Source organism: Apiotrichum porosum, assembly GCF_003942205.1.
Source record: "Apiotrichum porosum strain DSM 27194 chromosome Unknown scaffold_3, whole genome shotgun sequence".
Taxonomy (NCBI): Eukaryota; Fungi; Basidiomycota; class Tremellomycetes; order Trichosporonales; family Trichosporonaceae; genus Apiotrichum; species Apiotrichum porosum.
In genome coordinates, this window is record NW_021167110.1 from 2,745,708 (window position 1) to 2,765,298 (window position 19,591).

The 19,591-nt window shown below is 58.5% G+C and overlaps 9 protein-coding genes and 1 non-coding gene across 10 annotated transcripts; 3 read left to right on the top strand and 7 right to left on the bottom strand.

Moving 5' to 3' along the window:
- Window positions 1-46: 46 nt before the first annotated feature.
- Window positions 47-1,464, bottom strand: EHS24_006639 (uncharacterized protein; the record flags this gene model as incomplete). Its single annotated transcript, XM_028622046.1, has 5 exons — window positions 47-181; window positions 247-543; window positions 601-726; window positions 776-1,021; window positions 1,081-1,464. 5 exons carry the CDS (start codon window positions 1,462-1,464, stop codon window positions 47-49), a joined length of 1,188 nt encoding a protein of 395 aa, XP_028478498.1.
- Window positions 1,465-1,887: 423 nt separating this feature from the next.
- Window positions 1,888-4,298, bottom strand: EHS24_006640 (uncharacterized protein; the record flags this gene model as incomplete). The annotated part of the gene is made up of 5 exons (XM_028622047.1): window positions 1,888-2,080; window positions 2,120-3,285; window positions 3,322-3,970; window positions 4,010-4,083; window positions 4,119-4,298. 5 exons carry the CDS (start codon window positions 4,296-4,298, stop codon window positions 1,888-1,890), a joined length of 2,262 nt encoding a protein of 753 aa, XP_028478499.1.
- Window positions 4,299-4,684: 386 nt separating this feature from the next.
- Window positions 4,685-6,080, bottom strand: EHS24_006641 (uncharacterized protein; the record flags this gene model as incomplete). Its single annotated transcript, XM_028622048.1, has 3 exons — window positions 4,685-4,822; window positions 4,885-5,625; window positions 5,679-6,080. 3 exons carry the CDS (start codon window positions 6,078-6,080, stop codon window positions 4,685-4,687), a joined length of 1,281 nt encoding a protein of 426 aa, XP_028478500.1.
- A 290-nt stretch (window positions 6,081-6,370) lies between these two features.
- EHS24_006642 (uncharacterized protein) lies at window positions 6,371-7,941 on the bottom strand (the record flags this gene model as incomplete). The annotated part of the gene is made up of 5 exons (XM_028622049.1): window positions 6,371-7,015; window positions 7,056-7,170; window positions 7,220-7,303; window positions 7,342-7,411; window positions 7,461-7,941. The coding sequence occupies 5 exons, from the start codon at window positions 7,939-7,941 to the stop codon at window positions 6,371-6,373; spliced, it is 1,395 nt and encodes a 464-aa protein (XP_028478501.1).
- Window positions 7,942-8,626: 685 nt separating this feature from the next.
- EHS24_006643 (uncharacterized protein) lies at window positions 8,627-8,907 on the top strand (the record flags this gene model as incomplete). Its single annotated transcript, XM_028622050.1, has 2 exons — window positions 8,627-8,648; window positions 8,702-8,907. The coding sequence occupies 2 exons, from the start codon at window positions 8,627-8,629 to the stop codon at window positions 8,905-8,907; spliced, it is 228 nt and encodes a 75-aa protein (XP_028478502.1).
- Window positions 8,908-10,817: 1,910 nt separating this feature from the next.
- Window positions 10,818-11,933, bottom strand: CDC42 (Rho GTPase; the record flags this gene model as incomplete). Its single annotated transcript, XM_028622051.1, has 5 exons — window positions 10,818-10,880; window positions 11,066-11,472; window positions 11,542-11,612; window positions 11,672-11,719; window positions 11,863-11,933. The coding sequence occupies 5 exons, from the start codon at window positions 11,931-11,933 to the stop codon at window positions 10,818-10,820; spliced, it is 660 nt and encodes a 219-aa protein (XP_028478503.1).
- A 1,153-nt stretch (window positions 11,934-13,086) lies between these two features.
- On the top strand, window positions 13,087-14,493 carry EHS24_006645 (uncharacterized protein; the record flags this gene model as incomplete). Its single annotated transcript, XM_028622052.1, has 3 exons — window positions 13,087-13,239; window positions 13,314-13,573; window positions 13,650-14,493. The coding sequence occupies 3 exons, from the start codon at window positions 13,087-13,089 to the stop codon at window positions 14,491-14,493; spliced, it is 1,257 nt and encodes a 418-aa protein (XP_028478504.1).
- A 198-nt stretch (window positions 14,494-14,691) lies between these two features.
- Window positions 14,692-15,887, bottom strand: EHS24_006646 (uncharacterized protein; the record flags this gene model as incomplete). Its single annotated transcript, XM_028622053.1, has 3 exons — window positions 14,692-15,379; window positions 15,431-15,798; window positions 15,852-15,887. 3 exons carry the CDS (start codon window positions 15,885-15,887, stop codon window positions 14,692-14,694), a joined length of 1,092 nt encoding a protein of 363 aa, XP_028478505.1.
- A 505-nt stretch (window positions 15,888-16,392) lies between these two features.
- On the top strand, window positions 16,393-16,484 carry EHS24_006647. Its single transcript has one exon. It is a non-coding gene; the product is annotated as a tRNA-Asn (tRNA).
- A 947-nt stretch (window positions 16,485-17,431) lies between these two features.
- EHS24_006648 (uncharacterized protein) lies at window positions 17,432-19,367 on the bottom strand (the record flags this gene model as incomplete). The annotated part of the gene is made up of 7 exons (XM_028622054.1): window positions 17,432-17,674; window positions 17,744-18,195; window positions 18,256-18,539; window positions 18,587-18,733; window positions 18,790-19,041; window positions 19,093-19,224; window positions 19,276-19,367. 7 exons carry the CDS (start codon window positions 19,365-19,367, stop codon window positions 17,432-17,434), a joined length of 1,602 nt encoding a protein of 533 aa, XP_028478506.1.
- Between the last annotated feature and the right edge of the window lie 224 nt (window positions 19,368-19,591).

Consider the following 19,591-nt stretch of genomic DNA (forward strand, 5'->3'; position numbering starts at 1 on the left):
AGCGTACTAGTACATCCCGTCAAAACTCTGCTCATCACCGAGTGACCTAATATCCCCTCTTGTCCAAAGCCTCAAAGTATTCAATCCAATCCTGCTTGACTGCAGGCCAAGTATACCCGATGTCAGGCGACAAGATTCCGAGATCCTTCAACACATAGTCGGTGTGTACTCCGTTGGGGAGCTGCGAGTCAGCGTCTGTCACTGGGTCCCTCTTTTATCCTGCTCCACACAAGTGATTTAGCTCACCTTTAGGAACGTCACGTCCACGCCAGCCGTCTTCATAGCCCGAACAACGCTGCTGATCTCGTCAAAGAAGGCCTCAGCGTCGCCACCATTGATATGCACAATGACGCCAGCTTGCGCCAAGTGACGCCAATGCTCGTCGTTCGGGTGCAGCGCCGGGGAGAAGTACGGGCCGCGTGCGGCCCCCTTTCCGTAATGACGGATATGAGAAGGTACACACGCGGCGGTAAGGTCGAAGAGAATGTCGCTGTGCTTGTTGGTTTGGATGGAGGGAAACGACGAGGTCAGGTCCGACCATGGCTACAGGGGGTGTGAGTGACTTTGGTTGGCAACGAAGACTGGTAGGATGCCACGTACTGCCGACAAGAGCATGCCGCCTGCAAGACCCAGTTTGTCATACCCAGATTGCTGGAGGTCGTCGAGGTATCGCATGAGCGCAAGGCATGCGTTCCCGCCCGCGCTTTCGCCAGCAAGAGTGATGTTCTGCCCGTCAGTGTCGGGCGCCACCTCCCCTCCCCCATACCGTACGGACCTTTGGCTCGAAACCCAGCTTGATGAGAAACTGCCATCCCGCAAGACTGTCGAGCAACGACCCGGGGAACGCGCTGGCGTCGTCGAGCGACTTGCGATAGTTGACTGTACACAGACGGCCTTTCATGACTTTGGTCATGTTGAAGACGATGTGTTCCGACAGTGGATGGCCACCGACATACGCACCGCCGATGGTATGGAGGACCACTCGCTCTCCCGGTGCTGCCCGAGCAAAGAGGTCAGTTCCCTGCGGCACATGTCAGTGCCATAAAACGCCAAATGGGCACGTCAGGTGCAGGTACGTACTGCCGGGGCAACCATGAATACCGGTACCGGAGCCCCCTTGACCTTATCCCCGACCTGCTTAATGATAGGGAGACGGGGCACGTCGGCATCCAAGGGCTGGACCATGCGGACCTCGACGGTCCACTCTGGCGACGTTGTGTACTTGTTTTTGGGAATCATCGCTGCCGTCGCGTCGCGGGGAGGGAGGGTGACCCGCGACGCGTTTGTGCCCGCGACGCGCATGAGGTTGGCGATCACATGCCGCTTGAGGCTGTATGGTGGCCGCCTATACAGGTATGTAAAGACGTGGTAGATCGCCGTTGGCGGGAGGGTGACGAGGAGGAGGGTCACAATTATGGCCACCTTGGTGACGCCCCGAAGCAGACCAACGAGCTGTTCGGCCATGGTGTGTGTGTGAGGTGGGGGGCTCATTGGTGGGTGGGTAGTCATACGAGCGTTATGTATCTGTCCCAGCGGTATGCCAGCAGCTCGTCGCCCTGTAGGGGCCATCCATGATACATTGCTCAACTGGTCGGCGGCCGGCGGTGGCCGCAGTCTCTCACTAATAGCAGCGGTCTCGGTGTTTTCCTCGGGCATGAACACCGCGGCGGTTATCTAGCCCGCTTGGCGCGGTGTAATGTCAGTCCGGGGCCACGAACCGGGGTGGGTGCGGGCCCCAGGATTTACAGGTTCCGCTGGTCCCGCCGCCCCACATCTGCACTGTCTGCTCGGGTAGAATGTTACTACTGGTGTAATACATGTAGACCACAGGGTGTAGGATTGGATCATGTGCGCTATGTAAAGCTCTGTACAATGAACTCATACAACTTAGACCTCTAGCAGTGCGTGAAGCTCGTCGTCCTCCATGGCGATCATGCGGTCGGTGGCGTCGGCTTGAGCGTGGTCGAAATCGATGAGGACCAAAGATCCGTCAGGACGGCGGAGAATGTGACGAGGCCGGATATCGTGGTGACACACACGGCGCGCGTGGATGGCGTCAAAGAGGGTACACAAACTCCGTCTGATAGGTCAGCAGAGAGTCCCAGTGCAGATGACCCACTTGTCGTCGCGATTGAGAGCACTGATTCCACGAGAGGAGCCAGCAGCGGGGACGCCACAGTGCTCTAGCACGGCAATGTGGCACAGTGAGAGACCGCGCGAGTCGACACTGTTGGTACGGTAGAGTCCAAAGAAGACTGGAACCGAGGTGCCTTGAAGGTCACCCAAATGCTGCTTCAGAATACGTGCTTCGTTATACACGTAATCAAGCTGTTGCTCCAAACGTTCGTCGTCGTGCAGGATTGACGATGAATCACAGATCTTTACGACCACGTGTCGAGTTCCGTTTTGAGTCGATATAGACCCCTCGTAAACATCCCACAGCCATCCTTGCCCAATGAGACCCCCAACAGTCACCGCTGGGTTGGAGGTGAGAGGGGCGGATGCGGCGACCTGGGTGGTGACCGCGAGGGTGTCGAACCATTGCCGCTCAAGGTCGTCCTCGTCTCGGCCCTCCGCAGGAAGGAACCTGACCGTTGAGGAGTCAGATGAATTCGAGCTGGAGGAAGTTGATTCAGTAGGCATGGTGTGGGATGATGACGGGGGAGTGATAAGAGTTGCGGTCGGCACTTGAGAACCAAGTGGTCGGTCTTTGGGCATCGTTGGGGGCGTTAAACGGGAGCGCAGGGAGGAGGTGTCGTGGCTCTCGGGCACGTCCGAGTGGGACATGCGTTGCATCACGGAACCGCCCAGCCCAGAGGATGACATGTGTGTGGGGTTGTCCTGGGCCGCATCGCGATTGCTCTCCGCTTGTGGAAGTTTCACCCTCTTGGCCGCGATGTCCTTGTACTTGAGGTTCATCGCGTGTGTTACAGCATCCGCGTGCCAGATGTCGCCCACACGCTCGTCCAAAAGTAGGAGTGCAACGAGCACGGGAAGAACGTAAGACATGGGTTGTGTGGGAGTCGCATGTCGGGCGTCGATGCTGGTGTGCCCAACGCATTTCACAGAGGCAGGGTTCAGCGAGAGGTGGAGATCATCCAACAGGGAGCCAGGAAGTGTTGACAAGTCGTGCCGAGTCCTCGACAAAGCCATGGCGCGAGGGTCGCGGAAGAACAAGTCGGACACGCATAGATCATTCTTGCCCGTGAGCTTGACGAGGATGTAGACGTTGTAGTTTGTCAACAGACAGTAGACGCCCTTGTTCACGTGCAGTTGTTCGAACACCTGAGCGTGAGCTACCGCAGTTGGGCAAGAACTTACTTGTGACAAGACGAGGACCATGGCGGGGCCCAAAGTGGTGACAGTCGCTCCTCGGCGCACACTAAACTTGCCACGTCCATTGTATGTGAACTCCAAGGGCGGGTCACCGTCAATTTGTTGCTTCAAGGCAGTTACCAGGCGGAAGAAATCGGCGTCTAGCAGTGCTGTCTTGTTTTCGTATAGACACACCACTGGGCGCTCCTCGGTAGAGGGTGGACGAACAGGACAAGAGGCCAAGCCGCTGGTACCAGAGCCCACGTCCTCGGCGTAGTCCCAAACCCGATGGCCTGAGGTTACACTCCTCACGTGCTTTGAGGAAACGAACATGTTTGCCAGGTGAGCGGCCTGGAGGCGAACAACGCCGGTGTTGCCAAGTGCACCGCCGCCAACACGAGTTGAGATGCACGTGTGAGATCCGTGATCTTTGGCAAGCTGCCGAGGTTCCTCACGATCGAGACGGTAGTGATAGGGAGTGTGCCCGTCCGATGGGACGCTCGCGTCTGGTCGCACGCTCCAGTGTACATGGTCTTGCACGAGGATTTCTTCGGTCCAGGAAGTCACAAAGGCAGCGTCATGGCCGTCGCTGCCAAGGTGAGGCAACAGATGTGTGGTGATTACATCCGCGAGCTGGTCACGGTCGAGGGAGATCCTGCAGTCAGGTCCCCGCCCAAGAAGTTGGCTTACCTACTTGAAGCGGTGTATAAGCTCAAAGAACTTGTGCCCAAAGTCGGTGACGGAGTGCGTACTGCTGGACGCCGCGAGCTGGTGTCAGCCGGTTCTCGTCGTAAACGACCTACTCCATCCTGCCGTTTCCTCTTTCGCCCGGCTCCTGCACCCTGGGCCTCGATAACCATCGGGGGCATGATGTGGCGGGACAAGCACTCGTGGATGGTGCTGGGGTAGAGCTCTCCTGGAAGCGTGTAGCGACTGTGGGTCGGACCTGGGTTGCCGAGGTGGGAGAACTCGGAATGAAACATGCTTGATTGTTGCGTTGGACGACGAGGCCTCCCGGTTGCCTAGCCACTGCAATCGTGCACTGGGTATCAAAGCGAGTGCGTCATGAGTGCGGTGGGTGGTTTGCAGGTGGACGGGGAGGATGTAAACTGTGGTGACGATGTTGTTGTTGTCGTTGTCGCCGTGGTGCCCGTCTTGTCATTGGGAACGACCAGTCGTCACGTGACAGTGATAGTAGCGCTACAGTGAGTGAACCACATGGTCCGAGCACCGTAGGCTGTAAACGACCTGCTTCTTCGCTGCTAACACCGGATCGATGCAGGCTCCGAGACAAGTAAGTGCAACAGGACGTCGACACGGAATGTACTGAACGGTGTGGTAGATGCATCGGTTCGACCCCAGCCTATGTCTAGTTGTAGCCTCTCTTATCCAGCGCCTCAAAGTACTCGATCCAACCCTGCTTGACTGCTGGCCACGTATACGCAAGGTCAGGCTGCATGACCGCAAAGTCCTTTATCAGATAGTCGCAGTGGACGCCCAGTGCGAGCTGTGTCGCACGTGTCAGCAGCACAACCCTTGGTTGGGAGGACAAAGACGGCTCTCACGCACCTGGGCAAATGCCACGTCCACACCCGCGGCCTGCATCGTCTGCACCAAGGCGACAATCTCGTCCCATAACGCCTCGGCGGTACCCCCGCTAACATGCACGGCGACCCTAGCTGACGCGAGGCGCTTCCAGTGGGGGTCGTCTCCGTGCATGGACAGCGCGGGGGAAAAGTAGGCGTCGGACAGCTGGTTGCTGTAGTGTCGCGTATGTGACGGGATGGCGTAGACGGACAGGTCCATGAGGTAATCAGTATACTTGTTGGCCTTGATGGAAGGGAACGAGCACGTCATGTCGCTCCAAGGCTGTGGCAAGATGTCAGTGGGTGTGGGTGTGAGCAAAGGGAAAGCGAGCGGGTCCGCGACACGCACCGCGGCCAAGATCATTCCGGCTGGCAGGCCGAGAGCGGTGTATCCGTGCTGCTCGAGCTCGTCAAGGTATCGTGTGAGCGCGAGCACCGCGTTCCCGCCGGCACTCTCGCCCGCGAGTGTAATGTTCCTCGGCGCGAAGCCGAGCTCGTGCACGAGAAACTGCCACCCTGCCAGACTGTCCAGCAACGATGCGGGGAACGCGGTAGCGTCGTCTAGGGATTTCCGGTAGTTGGCCGAGAACACACGGCCTCTGGTGATATCGACCAGGCTGAACACCCCATGAGTTTCCAGCGGATGGCCAGTCACGTAGCCGCCCCCGACGAGGTGCAGCACCACGCGCTCGCCGGGGGCTGCGCGGGCCCAGAGGGCTGTGCCCTGGAACAGTCAGCGGCCTCTCTTGCTCGTGGATGGAGGAACACTGTACGTACCGCTGGCGCAACCATGAAGCCGGGCACTGGAGCTTCACCGACTTTGCCCTTGACTCGCTCGATAATCTCCAGGCGCGGGACGTCCTTGCTCAGGGGCTCGATGATACGGACATCCACATCTGTGTCTGGGGACTTTGTGTACCAGTTGGATAGCACAGTTTGTTCTCTCGCATCGCGTTGGGGCACAACACCAAGACCTGGAAACACGCTCAAGTCGCCGATGGTGAGACCGACACGGGCAATGTTGACGATCAAGTGTCGTTTGAGGCTGAATGGGGGCCGGATCCAGAAATAGGTACACAGGTGGACGACGGCCGTGAGCGACAGCCCCGACACGAGGAGGGCGGGGACGAGGGTGAAGTCAAGCACTGTATGCAACGTGCGCGGCAGTTGAATGAGCATGGTTGTGAGCTGAGTTGCGTGGTGGGTTCAGTTCAGTTCGTGGAGGGAATATGTGAAGAAGCACACCGTGCCGTGTAGGAGATAAGTACGTCGTCATCCAAGCGCCGGCGGCGGGCCGATTGTGGTTGCCGAGCCAAAGTCATGCCACTCATACCGAGGTCTCACTCATTTGGTGTTGGCCGAATTATCCCAGTGGGCTCCCGAGACAGCGCAGGACAGGAAACCACAACACAGCCCCTTTGGACCAGCTCATAGTAGTACAGTGCAAACGCAGGTTACAAGTCTCTTCCTTACTCGCTGTCCCCGTCACTCATCTCGCTCTCACTCTCGACCACCTTTTTCTTGCTGGCCTTCTTCGGCGCTGCGGCCTTCTTGGCAGGAGCAGCCTTTTTGGCAGGGGCAGCCTTCTTGGTAGTCTCCTTGGGCGGGGAGATGGCGTCGCGCTCTTTACGCCAGCGCGCTTCAATGTCCACCTTTTTGGTCTCCCACTCGTCATCGGAGATGGCCTGGATCTCATACAGGAGCTTGATCTCCTTGGCCCAAATCTCCAGGTCGCCATTCTCGACTGCGCCTGCGGGGCCCGAGGGTGTCTCGAGGACAATGGGGATACCGACCATGAGCGGGTCGCGCATGAGCTGGCGGAAGCCGTCGAGGCCAATTTGTCCCAAGCCAATGTTCTCGTGCAGGTCCTTGTTGGAGCCGAGGTCGGTCTTGGAGTCGTTCAGGTGGATGCCACCGAGATACTTGTTGCCCACGACCTCGTCAAACTCCTTCATAGTTGCAGCGTAGGCCTCGGGGGTGCGCAGGTCGTAGCCCGCAGCAAACGTGTGGCAGGTATCCAGGCATACACGGACGCGAGACTTGTCCTCGACCAGGTCGATCATGCCCTTCAGGTCGGCAAACGCAGTGCCAAGAATGTTGGAGCCGGCGTTGGCCTGAGGTGTCAGCGACCAGTTTTCAATTGCGTTAGCTCACCATGTTCTCAATGACGGTAATGACCTCTGGGACGTCCTTGTGCACCTTGTTGATACCCTTTGCAACGAGCTTGTACCCTTCCTCTTTGGAAATGTTGCCAAGAGTCGATCCGGGGCTGGGTGGAGTGGGTCAGCAATTGTTCGCGGGGTGAAGTCAAGACCCACTGCCAGTTGTACAGCTTGATACCAAGCTGGTGACACCTGTGAATGTCGTCGCGGAAACACTCATACGACTGGTTCCACTTGGTCCTGGTGGGTCAGCTGCAGCATGCCACTATGAAACCCACTCGTCGTTGTTTGAGAGGTTGATGAGGTATCCGCCGTGCACGAGGATCGACTCGGGGTTGTATCCCATTCCTTGTGTGTTGGTCAGCATTTTTTAAGACACCCATCCATTTACACCCACCGCCATCGTCTTTGCTCTTGGCGAGCTCCTTCCACTGCTCGATCACCTCGGGCTCATAGTCCTTTGAAGCCCATTTCCTCTGGCTCTTCACAAACAGCGCCAGACCGTTTGCGCCGGCCTTGGAAGCCCGCAGGAGGGCCGTCGCCGGTCCACCAGCCATGCTGACGTGTGCGCCCACGAAGAGGGGCAAAGAGGGATCACGCGGGCCAATGGCACCATTCTCCTTGGTCTCGGTGAACTGGAACGCTGGCAGTCCAGAGCGGGCCGGGTGCGACGCAGCGTCGAGCCCGGGTGGAGGGAACTTGGCAGCTTTGGCGGCCTTGGGTTTAGCTGTGGTCGTGGCCGTGGCCTTGGCCTTGGCCTTGGGAGGGGCGCGCTTCTTGGGCTCGGGCTTGGACTCTGGTTCAGAGTAGTCCGAGAGAGAGGACGAGCGGTCGCGCTTGGGTGCGGTCTTGGTGGAGGCAGCGCGACGGGGTGGCATGGCGAAAGATGAGGTGGTGGGGCGGATGAGAGGAGTGGTGAGGGGCCGGAGAGGAAGAAGAGGGCGAAGGGAGCGGGCGAGGAGAGGACGTGTGAGTGACAGTATGGTGAAAGAACGAGTGGGAGGAGGGGGACGAAGAAGAAGAAGAAGTAAAGGTGGTGGAATGGGGGATGACTGGACTGTTCACAAACCCGACATTGAGAGCAAAACGACGTCACACAAAAACACACAACGTACAACGCGTTTGACGCGCACGCGGCGCGCTCGTGGCGCACACAAAATAGATTCCGGATATGACCGTGGAGTTAAATGTGATTAGGTAAGCAGGTGGAACACACCACCCGCCGCCGATGACAGCATGCAGTGTTTGTGTGTGCAACGATTGTACGATTCCCGGTGTTGGTTCCACAACAGTCTGGGGCCTTTTGGCCATTTGTGGTGCGCTGTCCTCGTGCACAGCGCACAGAAGGACGGGTGCGTGGTGTGGGCACGGGGCAGGCGTGGGTGTGCGTGGGTGGGCTGCAGCTACAACAGCTTATAACGAATGCAACCGGGCCACCCCCTTCCCTTCAGCATACGACATCAGTCCCCCCTCCCCGTTCACAAACAATCTCACATCACACCACCACCATCACCACCACACCCCTGTTGCCACCCCACCCACCAGGCCACCATCCACTCAGCCATGCCCACCGCCACCGGTATCGGTGAGCCCACTCCCATCCACTGCAGTGCCCTCCTGCTCACACCCGTTGCACAGCTCCGCCGATGCAGAACAAGACGGAGATCGACATTGTCAAGTCGTTTGGCGACTGGACGACGTTTTGCCACAGCTACGGGCTCAAGCCGCACGACAACGACGACAACATCGAGGCCATCCGACTACTCCACCGCATGGCCGACGAGGAGATCCTCGCAAGGAAACTCGCACAAACGCTCAGCCAGCAGCAGGCTGGTCGTCGTTGAGAGCATGAGAGAGAACGTTTTACACCAAACACAACCACACACACAAACACACACGTAACGTGCGCGGCTTCGCGGCCATAATGACGTCACAACATTTCAATGGATCCCATTCAAACAACCAACAACACGGGTGGGATTTGTCTCGAGTCTCCCCCTGGCCGCTGGATCTCGCTGGATCCTTCTCTTCGGCTAATCTGTAGACCTGTACTCTTGTATTCCAGATCATGTGCCCAATTGCTTGCATGCATGTACAGCGCCACGGAGGGAGAGGTACCCCATACGACGACGTGCCCCCGTCGTTCGTGTGCGCAACGTGTGCTTTGACTGCGAAAGCGTGGAAATCGTGTGTATGGTACTTATGGTATGCGGTATGTGGGTGGCGACAGGCGACGCGACGCGGTGGTGTCCTCGAATGTGACGTGCAGCACACAACGGTGGGGCTTCTGCTTCTCGCCAAGAGCTCGAGCAAGAGTCAGTGCAGAACAGTCTCTCCTGTCTACGAAACACAACGCGACAGCATGGTTATTTGCTCGCTCGCCGTCCAGCACAGCCCACAACAGGACTGCACCTGCTCTGTGTGACTGTAACAATCATGCAGCACAGGAGTATCGAAGACGCACGTGCAAGGCTCGTTGCCTGACTTGCCTTGCTAGCGTGTACGGCCCAAACAAGGTTTCACCAGACCCAAGTGAACGCAGGCGAGCGAACTGCCAGTGTCCCATCGACCAGACCAGCGCAGGCGGACGCTTACTGTGAATCGCCGGTCTGTCGCTATGCTCGGGGCAGGAGCGAAAGCAATTAACAAATGAGAAACAGCCGGAGACACGAGGCACGATGGGTGGCCATGCTGCGCGGTGCACCGGTGCACACATGCAGGATGACCACATTACACGCAGCACGCAGCACACTGCACGCACCACCTACGCCCAGACGGGAGGAATGACAAGATCAACTGGCCCAGGCGCCCAAGTGGCCAAGTGTGCAAGTGGGCTACCCATGGGTCCAGGTTGGTTTCCCGAGGCACAGCGGTGTGTGGTTCGCAGTGGGGCCCTGCGGCCGCAGCGCACTCGCCAGTTGCAGCTTGCAGCTTGCTTGCTTGCTTGGGCGTACAAGCACTGTACCCTCGTGTTCGCTCAGCAGCGCTCCCGTGTCCCAGACACTGTCGTCTGAAACGCAGACATGGCGCGCCGCACCTCGCCACAGCCTCGAGCGGCAGTGCCACCGCCAGTGGCAAACATCACTGGCGACCAGATCCCTTGGGAGCGGCTCGCGCGAGGCGTGTGTGTGCTCCGTCCCCCGTCCTTGCCCTTCTGAAGCCTTGCCAAGCTCTCGTTCCTGGCACCCAAGAGAGCAAAAGTGCAGTACAAGCCTGTTGACGGCATAAAATGTCAGCCTCAAAGGCCACACTTTTTTCGGCCCCCCAGGTCCAAAATGTCAGTGGGTTGTATGACGCCAAGCGTGCCCGGCAACAAGGATCGACCCAAATACGACGTGCTATGCTCCATGCAGTTCCAGCTTGCAACGAACTCCGCCCGCTTACGTGGCAGGCGAGGTTGGTGACGGTGTCTGTTCGTTTCACTCGTGCATCACAAAGCAATCCAGGAGGGAGCCGGCGCCGAAGCCGGCCCGGGTAGCCGGTTCGCAAACGCGCGCGCCCGTGGAGCCCTCCCAGCCTTTCCAAGTCGGCATGGCATGGGTGTGGGTGGGTACGAGGGTGGGGTCGCGCGTTGCGAAGAAGGAAAAAGTAAGGGGACGCGAAAATAGGAGGAAAGGTGGTATACGACACACAACTCCGGGGACATGTAACGGGTCGAGAGATGCTTGTAGGCGAGGGGGTGGGAGGTGGAGGTTAGGGTCTAAGCATGCGCTCTCGGCGCAGAAAAAAAAAAGAGCAAAAGTCGGGGAGGCGTTTAGAGGACGACACATCCACGCTTCTTCTTCACAACGGGTGGTTCGAGAGCGGCGACGATGGCCTGAGCGTCGTGTCAGTGGGGTTTGAAACGGGGGAGTTGCCCAGGGCAGCGCTGTCGGTGTTCCCTCGTCGCGACATGCCAGTACGTCCGACGGCGTTCTCGCGCCATCCCTGGGTGCGGTGGAGGCTGTTTTCGCACAGACCACCACCACACCACCACACACACAGAGCGCTTCCAAGACTCACCTCGTCAAAGACGTTCTTGAGACCGCGCTGGGTGAGTGCCGAGCACTCGACGTACTTGACGGCGCCAAGCTCGCGGGCAAGACGCTCGCCCTGCTCGGTGGTGATGGGACGCTGCCTGGTAGTGGCAAGCTTCTCGAGGGTCTTGTTCCTGTCGCCCTCGCTGTCACGCAGGTCGACCTGGGTACCGACGATGAGGCAGGGAACGCCGGGGCAGTGGTGGTGGACCTCGGGGAACCACTTTTCCTTGACGTTCTCAAACGACGCGGGCGACACGACGCTGAAGCACACGAGGAACACGTCGGTTTGCGGGTACGACAAGGGTCGCAGACGGTCGTAGTCCTCCTGTCCGGCAGTGTCGAACAGACCGAGAGTGTAGGGGTCCTCGCCAATCATGACAGTGACGGCATCTGGGCGCAAAAAAGTCAGACCATGTGGTCGCGGCGTGCGCAAAACGAAGCTGCTGCTTCTTGACTTACAGTTGTCGAACACGGTAGGGACATACTCTGATGGGAACTTGTTGGTGGTGTACGAGATGAGCAGACAGGTCCTGTACCCGGGTCAGCAAAACATGGTTCTGCTGGGGTGCTGTTGTTTGTGTTAACTTACTTGCCGACGGCACCGTCACCGACGACGACGCATTTGATGGTCTGCATTCTGCTGCGGGATAGTCAGTATACAGTGCGTTGAAACAGCAGAAGCAAGCGAGGGATGGATGGATGAGGTAGTTGGTGTGTCCGTGCCCCCACCGGCAAATGTGTGTGCGCGCCGCTTTCGGGATGCAACACACCATCAACCACCCGTTCAGAGAACGGACGTCAGCGGGGTCGGTATTGTTCTCGACGTGCTCGTGCGGGGTGCGGGAGGTCATGAGAGACGGTGTCTCTGACGCGCTCCGCTGCCCGCTTCCAACATCAAAGAATAACCGAACGCGCGACTCCTCCGGCCCAACTGCGCGTTTGCAGAAAACAGGAGTGTGCACGCCAAACCCGGCAAGGACCCCCGAACGACGCTCAGGCCATCGCACTAGAACCGGGGCCCGTTGCACAGCGATAAGGCCGCTCGGTGCGGTTCTGCATATGCCAACGGCGCCGGGGGACTCGGACGACCGAGATGTGCTCCCTCCCGGTTCCAGCGCAGTGCGGCGTGACAGCGCGTGCGGCGGCGTCGGGTGGCGCGGGCACAGCCCCGCGTGCAGCAGCGGCGTGGCGGGGGCGCGTGGCCGCGTGGGACTGGGTGGCCTCGGGTAATGACAAGACGGGCTGTGGACGTGCAGAGGTGCTCGAGGACGGTTCTCGGCGCGTCACAGAGTGTCTGACGCGAGTGGGAGGCAAGAAGGTGGGCCGCGATAGGAGGGACGGATACGGACCTGAGGGGGAGAGGGGGTGTTCAGTTGTTGGGTTGTGGGGGATTAAGGCGGGTGTTTGTCGTGGGCCGCGCTGGAGGGCGATGGGGTGCCGGGTTGAGGATGGAGCGGGGGTTGAGGAGGAGGGTCGAGGGGGTGAGTTGAGGGAGAGAGATGGAGAGGGAGGGCTGGGTGGATGTGGGGGTTGATGGATCGTTTGCGAGGAGATGGGGGGGATGGATGGATGGACGACGAGACGCACACACACAACCGCCGCTCTGGCGCACGCTGTGGGCACACGCTGGGTGCGCTGGCTGGGCGCGGGGAGAAGGGGTGCCAAAGGCTCTGCAGAGCGCACGCGCAGTGAAGGGCCGCGGGCAGCGTGGGTGGGCGGCGGCGACAGGGGATCACACAAATATACTCCCGCCTCTAATACATTTCTAATGTCGGTTAAAAATACCTTCATTGCTGCTACGGGAAATTAGAACCTTTCCGGGGTGCCACAAGTTAAACGAGGGTACTGTATAATAAATGCGGGGCATCCAACATAACGCCGCGGGTCAAGGCCCGCTGTGGCATTCTGCTCGCGTGGTCGTGGTGGAGGTCACTCAGATTTGGGTGGACCGAGAGCGAGTTGCGGGTGGTGACATCAGACACTGCACCAAAGCATACCCACACCATGGCCGACACTGCTGCTCCTCCTGCACCATCACAGCAGCCCACTCCTCAGGCTTCTCAGCCAGCGGAAAGCTCGACTTCGGCGGGCAAGGCCCCCGCTGGTGCCGGCGAAAAGGAGCCCGTGGTCGTTCTTGTCATCGGCATGGCTGGATCGGTACGTCACTCACCGAAACTCAACAACAGCCACACCCCCACAGCCAAAAGGACCATGACTAACACTCGTCGCAGGGCAAGACCACCCTCATGCAGCGCTTCAACTCGTACCTTCACTCAAAGGACACGCCTCCTTACATTCTCAACCTCGACCCGGCTGTCAGCCACATGCCGTATGCTGCCAACATTGACATTCGCGACACTGTCGACTACAAGGAGGTCATGACCCAGTACAACCTTGGTCCCAACGGTGGCATCATGACTGCACTCAACCTGTTTACCACCAAGTTTGACCAGGTGCTCGGCTTTGTTGAGAAGCGTGCCCAGGATGTCGAGTGAGTGGAACGTCCGGGAGAAGGAAACCTTCCCCGCCGTTCTTCCCCCGCCTTCCCTGCTGACTCAACTCTCCAGCTACGTGCTTGTGGACACCCCCGGTCAGATTGAAATCTTCACCTGGTCGGCTTCCGGTGCCATCATCACCGACGCCATTGCCTCGTCGCTCCCGACTGTTGTCGCGTACGTCATTGACACGCCCCGCACCACCTCGCCCGCGACCTTTATGAGCAACATGTTGTACGCGTGCTCGATTCTCTACAAGACGCGTCTCCCATTCATCCTCGTCTTCAACAAGGTGGACGTTGAGCCGCACGACTTTGCGCTCGAGTGGATGGAGGACTTTGAAAAGTTCCAGGCGGCCCTCGCCGAGCGTGGCCGCGACGAGAATGGCGAAAACTACATGAACTCGCTCATGGGCAGCATGTGCCTTGTGCTCGAAGAGTTTTACAACTCGCTCCGCGCCGTGGGCGTGTCGGCCATGACGGGCCAGGGCATGAAGGAGTTTTTCGCGGCCGTCGACGACGCGCACAAGGAGTACAACACCGACTACAAGCCCGAGCTGGAGCGTGTCAGGGCCGAGCGCGAGGCCAAGGCCGAGGCGGCAAAGGACGCCAACCTCGAGCGCATGCTGCGCGACATGGGTATGTCGGGTGGTGGCAAGTCTGCTTCTTCTGCGCCCACAACCTCGGCCGGTGAGGACCCGACGGCTACCAACCCCTTTGGCCCGTTCCCGCGCAACGACCGCGAGGACGCGTACCTCGACAATGAGGACAACCACTACGACTCGGAGGACGAGCGCATAGAGGCCCAGATGGAGTTTGAGGAGGAGGCCGATGACCACCCCGAGCTCGACGCACAGGACGTGGAGGTCTCGTTTGGCGGTAACAGGTCGGACTTGTCCTTCCCCGCGCCTCAATAGACGGCCCTTTTCTCCTTCCATCTTCACTTGCAGCAACCCACTACACTTTAGCCACCCCCACCACACAAAACACACATTTTTGGCTGTACGATATTAGATGCATTGGTGTATAACAGGCCTCCGCGATCAATGGTTGTTGTATACATGCTGCCTCCCGCTGGTGGCTATTTTTGTTAGGGGGTCCAGTGTCGCCCATATCTAGAGCTCGCTGACGTCGAGAGCAGGGAGCTCGTCGCCAACCTTCTCCCAACCGTCGGAACCCAGCGCGACCTGCTCGAGCATCTTGCCGGCGCGCTCCAGGTCGTCGTTGACAATGACGAGGTCGTGCGCGCCCGAGATGGCATGCTCAATCTCGGCCTTGGCGGCCGCGAGGCGCTTACCGATGCTCTCGTCAGTCTCGGTGCCGCGGCCGCTGAGGCGCGACTTGAGGTGCGAGACGGAGGGAGGCGACAGGAAGAGGAAGACGGGGACAAGAGGGGGCGACTGCTTGGGGCCCTGGAGGTGGAGCTGCTTGACACCCTGCAGGTCAATGTCGAGGATGCAGCGCTTGGGATGCAGCTGGGTCAAAGCCGCAAAGGTCGTGCCGTAGCTGGAGGTGGTGTTAGTGACTGCGATGTGGGTGTTTGAAGGGGATGAGAGATGCTTGGGGAACAACACAGCGAGTCGCCAGACATGGCAGGTGTATCTGCACATCTGCACATCTGCACTGATGACACGTTCCGTAACACGACGAGCATCGCTGCAGACATTCGACACCATGACAGCTGCTCGCCTGCCGACACCTGGCCAGCGCCATGACGCCTGACGGCCTGACGCCTTCTCGGAGGCCGCCATCGGGACGTTTGTCACGCCTGCCACACCTGGCGCCACCGCCGCAGCCCCTTTACTCTCGCGCTATCGCTTCCCCTGCCCCCCTCTCTCTCCGCGCACAACTCACCAGTTACCGCCAAACTGGGCCCACTCGAGGAACTCGCCATTCTCGACACGAGCCATGAACTCGTCTTTGGCGACAAAGTGGTAGTCCTTGCCGTTCTGCTCGCCGGCGCGGGGCTGGCGCGTGGTGTGCGACACCGAAAAGCCAAACTCGCCCGGGTACTTGCCGAACAGGGCCTTGAGGAGCGTCGACTTGCCGGTGCCGCTGGGACCGCAGATGACGAGGGGCTGGAGATGGTGGTCAGTAAAAGGTGGATGCGGGCGGGTGGGTGTGGGAGCAAGGAGAGTAGAAGGAATGGGGCCGCCATGCAGTGGAGCTGAACAGCGCAACATGCGGCCGTGATGGTGCACGTTGTGCGATGGGGGTTTTGGCTGGGGTGACGCCAGATGGGACGACACCAGACAACCAGGGGAGCAGCACTCACGCGGTCAAGGACAGAAGAGCTGATGCTGCCGGACATGATGTTTCGTGCGAGTCGGGTTCGTGGAAGGCGCTGTGCCGAGTACGAGATGCGGGTTGGAAGAATGGACAAAATGGTGGAGAGGACGACGAGATGGGGAAACACAGGACAAAGTTGAAATCGGGGGTTGTGCTGGCGGAATCTCGGGATCGCGGGGCGGGGAGGGTTGGCGCCAGGTCGGGTTCGGTCAACAATTCGAGATCAAATTGACGCGACCGCGCGTGGGCGGCGATCGCCTGTGGCGTGCGTGACGGGCAGAGCTGCGCAGTTTGTACAAGTCCTACTGATACATGCATCGCACAGGTGGGCTGATAACGACGAGTTGGCGGGGTGGCCAGAACACACGTGTGGTGAGGTAGCTGTGGATATCACGACCTTCACAGCCGCTCACAACCTCACTCATGCAACACGCGGCCATCGCAGCAAACTCTGTTGCACCTTAGACAAGTTTTAGACCGGAAATCTTTCTGTTTATAGCTATGAGTGGCTCAAACTTTTTATCAAGTACCCTATGGCTCAGTTGGCTAGCGCGTGGAGCTGTTACGATACAGTGTATCAGCAACTCCGAGGTCCACGGTTCGAGCCCGTGTGGGGTAGATTCTTTTTGTTCTGCATCGCCTGGACCTCTTTGAGACCGATTGGAGGTGTGGAAGAGGTGTTGGAAGGAGAAAGGTCGGTTGGAAGGGTTTGTGGCACCTGGGGGCTCGGGTGCCACACTGCCACAAACACGCCTTCCCTGGGCCCTGGCAATCCCATGCATGAACCCATAGCACATGCACACTCCAGCGACAAGGGTACATGCATCAGAACCGAGAAACCATGGTCCGAAAGAGTGCTGAGGTGGTTTGGCTGGTGACCGCGGATGGTGTCCAGCCCAGGACGTGTGGTTCTTTTTGCGCCTCACAGACCTACGCAAGACCACTTGAGCGCAAGACACCGAGATATGGTTCTTCATGCAGGGACGGGAGAGACGTAGTAAAAGGGGTGAGTCGCGATATCCCAATGCACGGCCACGACTGTTGAGAGATACGAACATGGCAATGTTGACTGACCGCAATGCTCGGCGAATGGGAAGGTGGCGTGGTGGCACCACCTCCGACGCGACCGGCGATGTGTCCCTTCCCTCTGATAAGTCGCCCCCACTCCCCTATTTGCATAATGGCATAACCCTGTGATACTCATCTGCAACACATCTTCATACTTGCAAGATTATACATGAGGGGAAGGAGTAGGGGGGCAATGCTGTGTCGCGGCTACACATTCGCGGAGGTGGCGGCTGTTGGATCTCAGACCACCAGTCCCGTTCTCTGTATGTTGTATAGGCCTCTAGGAGGACATAAACCCTTGCCTTACTCGTAGAGGCTCGCCATGGTTGACATGCATGCAGCGCGACGGTCCCAGACACAATGGTACCACAGAATGCCTTGCATGTCTTAATTATTGAAAATTCGTAGAAAATCACAACTCCGCACCTCCCCGCCACAAGCTGAATCATACGCTTCCGTTTCCTGCACTTCGGCACATCCTTGTTTATACGCCCAGACCTAAGCAGTTTCCTTGTGCTCAGCGGTCTCCTTCTCCGAAACGTCCTGGGTGGCCTGGCCCTCACTGTCGTCGCCGTGGATGGTGGTGATGCACTCATACGTGGCAAAGTCACGAGTGGGCACCTTTGCCTCGAACATTTCGTCGAGCTGCTCCAGGGAGCGGCCCTTGAATTCGGGAATCATAAAGTATACCCAGACAAAGGCGATGGGTGAGAAGCCGCCGTAGATGAACTCGGTCATACCCTGGGTGTCATGTCAGCACGGGCGACGATGCGAGTGCACTGCAAGTGCACCTGCTCGTAATCGACTCACGCCAAGGTTGCCATACTCGGGGTTGGCCATGTAGGGTTGGATGAAGTTGACAATGAGTCCGACTGCGTATCCGGACCAAGCGCCAAGGGCGATGCTCTTCTCGCGCAGCGCAGCACTGGGAGTCTCGGCAGTGACGGTCCACGTGAGCGGGCCCCACGAGACGGAGAAAATCAGGACCCAGATGAAAAAGGCGGCGACGATGGTGCGCTGCTCGGGAACGGATGGGTTACCGCCAGTGCCAGCGGCAATACCAGCGACGACGTACATGCACACGAACATGACGGCGGAACCAATCAACAGCAGAGGGCGACGGCCAAACCTGTCGGGGCCGAGCATTGAGACCAAAAAGTTGAACACGAGCCCACAGGATTGGAGGATGAGCAGCAAGCCGATGACGTCCTTGATTTTCATGGCCATAAGTGTGACGACGAAATAGTTGTTCACCGCCGAGACTGTGAAAACGGTGTTAATAACTAGATACATTGTCGACACACCGCTGCTGGGTCACTCACTGCCTTGGCCTTGCTGGAGACAGCCCATGGAAAGAACAATGAGGGTACGACGCAGGTTACCACCCTTGCTCTTAAACAGGTCAATGTAGGAGCTGCCACCTGCAATGTCTTCGTGGTGCTTCATGGCCGCATACAGGTCGTTGACCTCACGCTCGGCGTCGAACCCGGAGACGCGGAGGCGCTTCACGGAGCGGAGGGCCTTGTCAATCTGGTTGGTTTCAATGAGCCAGCGAGGCGACTCGGGGAGGAACGGCGTGCCAAGGATCATGATCAGAGGTACAAGCCTAGAAACGTGTTAGAGGCAGTTGAGCGGTGTGGGTCACAAACTCACATCTGCAGGCCAATGGGCAAAACCCAGCCAAGCTTGTCGGTGCGGTATTGGGTACCGTACACGGTTCCCGTAGCTAAAATACCACCAATGTTCTGAACGATACTGTACACGTTGACGATCAGGCCACGGATGTTGGATGGGGCCACCCTGGTTTGTATGTCAGCTGCCTTCTTCGCCGCAGCAAAGGCCTACAAAACACTTACTCGCCAAGATACACCGGGACAACAGTACTGGCCACACCGACACTTGCGTTTACAACAATCTTGCCAGCAATAAGCTGCCAGAACTTGGAGCCATTGGTGCGCGAGGCGGGGCCAAGGATACTGGTAATCTGAATAATGGAGCCAATAATCGCCGTAATGCCAAGCGCCACAAATGACATGCGACGGCCGAAGCGACGAGAAAAGTCGGGCGCCACCATGCAGCCGATCATGATACCAGCCGTACCAAGGGCTCTGCATATAGTGTCAGCAAGGTCACACCATACTTGACACAACCACACTCACGTTCCGGAAGACTGCTGTGTGGCGGACAGAGTTGGCGTACCGGCGGCGCTAGTCATCTGGCCATAAAACTCGTTGAAGGCAGCTTCGCCGAGTGCCGAACCCCACCACCCATTGTCGTAAGCAAAGGTGAGGCTAATGTTGGTCAGTGTCTATGTTAGACATGATGAGCAACAGAAAACTCACGAGCCAAGCGAGCCAAAGATGACCGCGAAGAGGAGGGCAGGGGTAAGGGAAGCGCGGACTTGCGCGAAGCCGTGGAGCTTGGAGGGACTCATTGTGGGGAAGTGTGGTGGGCCCCCAGTTTACTGCGGGGCCTACGTATAAATATGTTGTGGCGTGTTGTGGAGTTTGCAGCTAGGATCGTTGGACGGCAATCGAGGAATGAGGCATGGTTTTCGTGGTGGAAGTGACATCGGCTAATGACACGTCGGACATGACCAAGACATTGCCAACAAGCTAGCGATAAACCAGCCCTCGGCAACCTCCCGACCAACCACTG